Below are 6,826 nucleotides of genomic sequence, written 5' to 3' on the forward strand. Positions count from 1 at the left end.
TTATAATTATAATCTGTTAGTGTCCACGCCACTAGGGGTGCAAATAGGCTGGACCGAGCAAGGCTTTGCCAAGTCTAAGCCTGATTTGTCAAAAACTGAAGCCTAAGCCTGACCTGTAGCTTGTCGTAGACTTATTTTTAGGCATGAACCTGACCTTTTTGAAGGTCTGGTTAGCCTGCATAAAAGCCTATTTGTTTAAGACATATATAAATAAGCAATTAAAATAATATTTAAATAGACTAACTAACTAAAATATCAAGAGACTACAAATTTGTTTGCATTTACTTGTTTTAACTTATCTATTAGTATAAGTTTTGAGAGACTATTTGTTTAAGAGAACTTATGAAAACAATGTTCATCAGATGTTTTCATCTTATTTTCACAGGTTCTTCAAGATAACCAAGTTTTATCTATGTATTTTAATTCAAAGTACAAAACATAACATAATGATAATAAAAAATTATTGATATTAATTTAAATAGGCCGGTCTGATAGGTTTAAAAGTTTTTTTGGGGTATGAGTCCTAGCCTTTTAAACTAAATAGACATATAAAAAAGCTCAGACATTTTCTATTTTAAAAAAATGTGTGGCCTGACTGTCCTGAGTCTATATAGGCTAGCCTATAGACCCCTGTTGTCGGCCTGACCTATTCTCCGCTACACACCACTATGTGTGTTTTTTCAATGGCACACTTGTGAAAATAAAAATGATATATTTTATTTAATTTTAAATATTTATAAAATAGTTGGAAATAATGAAATGCAAAATATAGGCAAGTATATAAACTATGATTTACCTGCTTTTATTTATATTATATTGTCATAGATAAATAAGATGACAATGGTTGAGCTGACTCATTGCCAACGCTTATAATCATTTTCTTTTAAAAAAGAAACAATTATAATAAGTTGAATTCCACCTTACAAATATGAGCCCTCAAAAGAGAAAAATGAACACACAAAAAAAACTAGATAACCACTAATATGTATCCATATTTACCAAACTTCAAGATCATTACAAACATCACGTACAACACCACTAAAAATATGATAACAATGTTTCCGTGTTCTAAAATAATTGTAATTTTGAATATTTTTATTCAACTTTTAATTAATAATTTATTTTTTTATAATAAATTAAAATTAAAATTTTAAAATGAATAAATAAGAGATTGCGAGTTGGAATTCTCATCCTTACTCCAACACGGATCTTTTCAACGTTACTAAAAACTATTAAATTTTTAACAGTGTGCTGAAAATCAAATAAATAAAACTGTCAAATTGTTTAACAAAAATAAAATAAATTGGTTTTGACCAAATTTTACAATAAGTAATATATTAATTTTTTTCCCTAAAAAATAATTGGTATTTCAAATTCCTTAATAAATACTATTTTGAATAATTTTTTTAAATATATTTTTTAAAAAATTATGTAATTTTAGTTATAAATATTAATGTTATTGGATACCGATTTAGAGTTTAAAGAGAGTGCACTGTGTAAATCAGTTTTACACATACAACCAAACAAAATGCTTTAACTTGCCATGTAATTACAGTTTTTTAAAATTAAAAATGGGCTTTATTCTGATGCATATCTCTCATTGGTTGACAGTGTAAAAATACTTTACACTATCGGTGCATTTCCTTTTTTCCCTACCGATTTAATGTTTTTAGTTTATAAAAATAATTTAATATAACATTTATTTTATTTTAAAAAAAGTTTCAATATATACCTACCAATATACACCCCCAAAGATAATTATATAATGAGAACAGAAACACCAGTATCCTACAATTCATTCTTCACAAGCATTTGAGTTAAGCTCTGAATACAGACACATTATTACAGAAACACCCTAAATCTCCTATCAATCTCCTTGGATCATCTGGTAATTTCACTCCCTCTCACTTTCATTACTCTTCATCATTACGCCACCACGCTGTTCCTTTCAGTTCAGCTTAATTGTTTGTTTTCGTCTTGTAATTTGGCTTGGCTTATTTATTGGCTCGGCTTCTGTTTTTATTACTACTTATAAAACACCAACATTACGAATGTTCATGAAACAGAACAAGACGAAGAGAACAAGGCAAAATAGCCTTGGTTTCGGAGTATTGGTTCACGTGTTGTCTTGCATGCCTCATGTTACTCTCCTCCCAATTCTTGTGACTTGTTTCTGTTTTTTGTGTCAGAATCTTACCCATCATACGTGTCATTGCCATTCATCGCACTTTCTCTACATACCCTAACTAGGCTATTAGTATTTCATTTCACTGTTCTTATTGTTTTTTTTCTTCTTCTATTTCGTAGAAATGGCTCCTCCCAGTTTACATGAAACAGTTAAAGGTTTGGATTTTTTTTAATTAATATTTTTATATTTTATGATTAATTTTGTAACATATGGAAATTGTAGAATTTGGATTCTCTGGTTGGCTGTTCGTTCAATCAAGATAAGACTGTCCAATAAATTTTGGACAGTTAAATCTTGATTGAACTATCGACGGTGTTTTGAAGGTGTGAATAGTGATTGTAATTGATTTTTACTTTTGGTTTTGTTGATTTGTTGCAGTTGTAGAGAAAATGGTAACTAGAAAAGTGGATCTTCGGTCGGACACAGTGACGAAGCCGACTGAGACAATGAGGGCTGCTATGGCAAGTGCTGAAGTTGATGACGATGTTCTTGGCTATGATCCGACGGCTTTACTCTTAGAGACAGAGATGGCGAAGATGATGGGAAAAGAGGCAGCTCTTTTTGTTCCGTCAGGGACTATGGGTAACCTTATTGCTGTACTTGTTCATTGTGAAGTTAGGGGAAGTGAAGTTATTCTGGGAGATACTAGTCATATCAATATTTATGAGAATGGTGGTATTTCGACCATTGGAGGAGTGCATTCGAGACAGCTGAAGAATAACGATGATGGAACGATTGACATTGATTTGATTGAGTCTGCTATTAGAGATCCTAGGGGGGAGCTTATGTTTCCGACAACTAGGCTTATTTGCTTGGAAAACAGTCACGCCAAGTGAGCGATTTTTGTTGTTCTGTTATCACTTTTATAGTTCATGTTTTCGAAATTGTACATGGATTTTTGTCGATGAATTATGGCTGATAAACTTTCTCAATGCAGCTCGGGTGGAAGATGTCTCTCTGTTGAATATACTGATAGAGTTGGAGAGGTTGCTAAGAAGCATGGATTGAAGCTTCACATTGATGGAGCCCGGATTTTTAATGCAGCAGTTGTAAGTAAATTTGTATTTTAACGATTCGACTTAAAGTTTTACGTTAAAGCCTTATTGCGCCTCAGTATGTACTAATAATTAAATTAAGTTGAAATTAACTTGTATTTTTTCTATGTCTCCTAAACTATAGTTTCTCGCATAAGTTGAAATCAACTTCCCTGCCTCATTTTTTCGTAAGTTCCCATTTTTCTTTCTCCTTTTTGCGGTATATGCAAATAAAAGTTGGTTTTTGTTGGTTTTTCAGGCACTCGGTGTTCCTGTGGATAGGCTTGTCGAAGCAGCTGATTCGGCTTCAGTATGTTCTTCCTTTCTTTACCTTTTTTAACCGTGATTCAATATTGCTTCTGTCTTTGGCAGTGTTCTATCTCATTGAAAGGCTAATTTTATTGAAAGGCTAATAATAATCATGCTAACAGACATATGTTTTGTTTGGCGATATTTATTAGGTTTGCCTATCTAAAGGCATAGGTGCTCCAATCGGATCTGTTATTGTTGGTTCCAAGAACTTCATCACTAAGGTAAGTCAAAATTTTGGTTAGCAGGTAAATTCTCCCTTAAGTAACGATACTTAAGTCTAGCTTACATATTTAATTTTAGGCTAAGCGACTCCGGAAAACCTTAGGTGGTGGAATGAGACAGATTGGAATCCTTTGTGCTGCTGCACTTGTTGCCTTAAAGGAAAATGTTGGAAAACTAGAAAGTGATCACAAGAAAACTAGACTTTTGGCTGGTATGTGTCATGCAGGCCTAAGTCATCATAATCCTCTTTTCTTCTTTTCAAACTTACTTTCCGTCTCTTATAATCATTTCCTCATTTCAGATGGATTGAATGAAATTAAAGAACTCAGAATTAACCCCTTCTCCGTGGAGACCAATATCGTGAGTACTTTGTATACTGTATCTTGTTTATGCGAGTGGAACTGCATTTTTTATCGGCTTTTCCATCGCCCTAAGGTGTTATTGGCTTATTGCTTAGTTTATCCTAACAATAAGTCTTTCTTTCTTTTCTTGATACTAGATATTTATTGACATTGTGGACGGTTCAAGGACTACAACAGAAAAGATATGCAAATACTTGGAAGAACGCGGTATCCTCGTGATGCATGACAAACCATCAAGGTCTTGTTAAGCTTCTAAAGTTCTCCAGCCTAAGAGTTTCTTCTGTTAATTTGGCCATGTTTGATGTTTCATACATCAGATATGTTCCACACATTTTACTGTATGGACAAAATGCTTACTACAAAGAAAGAGACTAATAACAGTGTCTGCATATTACAGGTTGAGAGTTGTTGTCCACCACCAAATTTCAGCAAGTGATGTCCAGTACACCCTGTCATGCTTTCAGGTTTGGCAACAAATTCATTGATGAGTTGTTGTTTTCCAAATTATTAGGAATATACTTTTGCTTGAATGTTAAGTAACTTTTTTTGTGTGTTGAATATTGCAGCAAGCAGTACAAATAGAAAATGGCAACTAGTGGAAGAATAGCACTTTGTTGGTGTATGATTGGTTTATGAAAGGGGAAATCAGAATTTTCATTTGTCTTTATTTTATTTGGATTTGAATAATTGATGATGTCACTGTTTATGAATTATTTTCACTTTATTAATTAACCACGAGTTTCTATATCGTCTTGTGGCTTGTGGGTCATTGTTGATGTCGATGTCAAATGATGATTGAGAAGATGTTCATTATAGCTTTTTATCTAAGTAATTCTCAGTCTCACATTAATGGGCTATTATTAGAGATATATGTTTGATTTTGTGGCTATGTGATAAAAGGTACTAGTATCGAAAGCCATTTTTTTAAATCACAAGTACTTATTCAGACAACATTAATTATTTGATGCAATAATTTATCACTCTATTATTTTCTCTGTCTTAAATTATAAGTCATTTTATCAAAAATATTTGTTCCAAATTATAAGTTATTTTATAATTTTAATACATTATTAATGATTTTTTTTATCTTAATAAATTATAAGTCTTCTTTCAATTCTTTTAATTTCTTTATTAAAGAGTATTTTGTAAAATCATAATTTTTTTCACTTTCCCATAAAATAATAAGTTTTATAATTTATGACGGAGGGAATACTAAGTTTTATTCTGGAAAATTCTTAAAAAAATTTCATCAATTTGTTTATTATTACAAAATTTATTACATTATTGAACCAATTTTTGTATGATATTTAGTGGATTGCTTTTAGAAAAATACACAATATAAAATCACATTAAGTAGGAAGTGATAAATATTTTGATTTCCTTATCTAAATGCCATTTTTATTTGTGTAAGAAAATAGATTTTAAGTCTATTTTCAAAGTCCTTTTATTATGTTTGATTTAAGATTAAATTATATTTTTAGTCTTTCGATTTTGTCTCATTCATGGAACTAGTTTTTCTATTTTAAATTAAAATAGTTTTCGTCTTCTTATTTTAAATTCAAACAGTTCTAGTCTTTCAATTTTGTCTCATTCACGAAATTAGTTTTTCTATTTTAAATTAAAAGAGTTCCGTCATCCATTTTAAATTCAAACAGTTTTAGTCTTACTCTCACGTTTTTCCATAAAAAACGATGAGATGTTTTCGTTTTAACTTATATTTTTATCTACAAAGTTGAATAATAGGTTTATATGCAATGATTTGTGATGTTTTACAAGTAACTTGTCATTTAAAAAAGGTCCATAAAAGATCAAACTTTTTGATTATTTGCAAGAGGGAATGAACGCCCACTAATATGGCTTCCTAGATAACCGAGCTAGAGACTACTTTTTAAGCGGAGAAGAAGCAGCGCCAAGAGACCTCTGATGTTGTTACTGAGATGACCCACTAGACGGGGGAGGATCAGAAAACTCTTTTAGGGGAGGTTGAGGCTCATGTTGAGGCTTTGAAGGCTCTTGAAGACAAGGTTGTCGGTCTGAGGGTGTCGTTCCATGATTTCGTTCAACGGACTATGCAATTCGTGTACGGGGTCCGCAATCAGGTCGTGGAACAGGCGAGAAGATTCTTCCCCATGACTCTTATTCTTGTTGGAAAATGTTGTATGCTTTGGGTGACTTTCCTTCTGAGGTGTCCCATTACGCCGAAGTACTAGTTGTGCCCTTCAAAATTGTTGTGTTTGTTTGTTGCAATTAGCGCCCACTAATTCAATGTGTATTTATTTGCCATAGTTAACAATCACTGAGTCAATGGATATGTGTTTGCTATAGTTAGAAATAATTGAATCAGTGTGTATTTGTTTATTGTATTTAGCATTCACTAAATTAGTGTGTATTTGTTGTCCCTATTGTGGAGTCTGGACCCTACAAGGCGTGGTCACATCTTTCTGCTGTTCTTCGTGTCATAGAGGACCTGGTCAGATCCTTGTCCCTACCAGGGCCGGCCCTGGGCCAGGGCAAGCAGGCCCACAGCCCAGGGCCTCCAAAAATCAAGGGCCTCATTTTTTTTGGTAGTTGTATGAATCAGTCAAAGGGTGTAAATAACAATCAACAGACCCAATCAACTATAAGCCCAACAAAAATAATAGTAACCCATTAAAAATAATAGCAACTCAACAAAAAATATAGATTTTCTTCTTTGAGTTTTTATTCAT

The 6,826-nt window shown here is 32.4% G+C and overlaps 1 protein-coding gene across 3 annotated transcripts; it reads left to right on the forward strand.

The window, feature by feature from the left end:
- Positions 1–1,761: 1,761 nt before the first annotated feature.
- LOC131616689 (low-specificity L-threonine aldolase 1-like) lies at positions 1,762–4,933 on the forward strand. Of its 3 annotated transcripts, XM_058888100.1 has the most exons (11): positions 1,767–1,888; positions 2,308–2,343; positions 2,567–3,020; positions 3,126–3,237; positions 3,482–3,532; positions 3,684–3,755; positions 3,835–3,967; positions 4,058–4,116; positions 4,256–4,356; positions 4,516–4,582; positions 4,685–4,933. In XM_058888100.1, the coding sequence occupies exons 2-11, from the start codon at positions 2,310–2,312 to the stop codon at positions 4,712–4,714; spliced, it is 1,113 nt and encodes a 370-aa protein (XP_058744083.1). In that variant the 5' UTR covers positions 1,767–1,888; positions 2,308–2,309; the 3' UTR covers positions 4,715–4,933. The 3 variants fall into 3 exon arrangements, with proteins under 3 accessions (XP_058744092.1, XP_058744083.1, XP_058744089.1); XM_058888109.1 differs by lacking the exon at positions 2,308–2,343 and having other exon boundaries at positions 1,762–1,888; XM_058888106.1 differs by lacking the exon at positions 1,767–1,888 and having other exon boundaries at positions 1,965–2,343.
- Positions 4,934–6,826: the final 1,893 nt, after the last annotated feature.

Source organism: Vicia villosa, linkage group LG1 (assembly GCF_029867415.1).
Source record: "Vicia villosa cultivar HV-30 ecotype Madison, WI linkage group LG1, Vvil1.0, whole genome shotgun sequence".
In the NCBI taxonomy this organism is placed as follows: domain Eukaryota; kingdom Viridiplantae; phylum Streptophyta; class Magnoliopsida; order Fabales; family Fabaceae; genus Vicia; species Vicia villosa.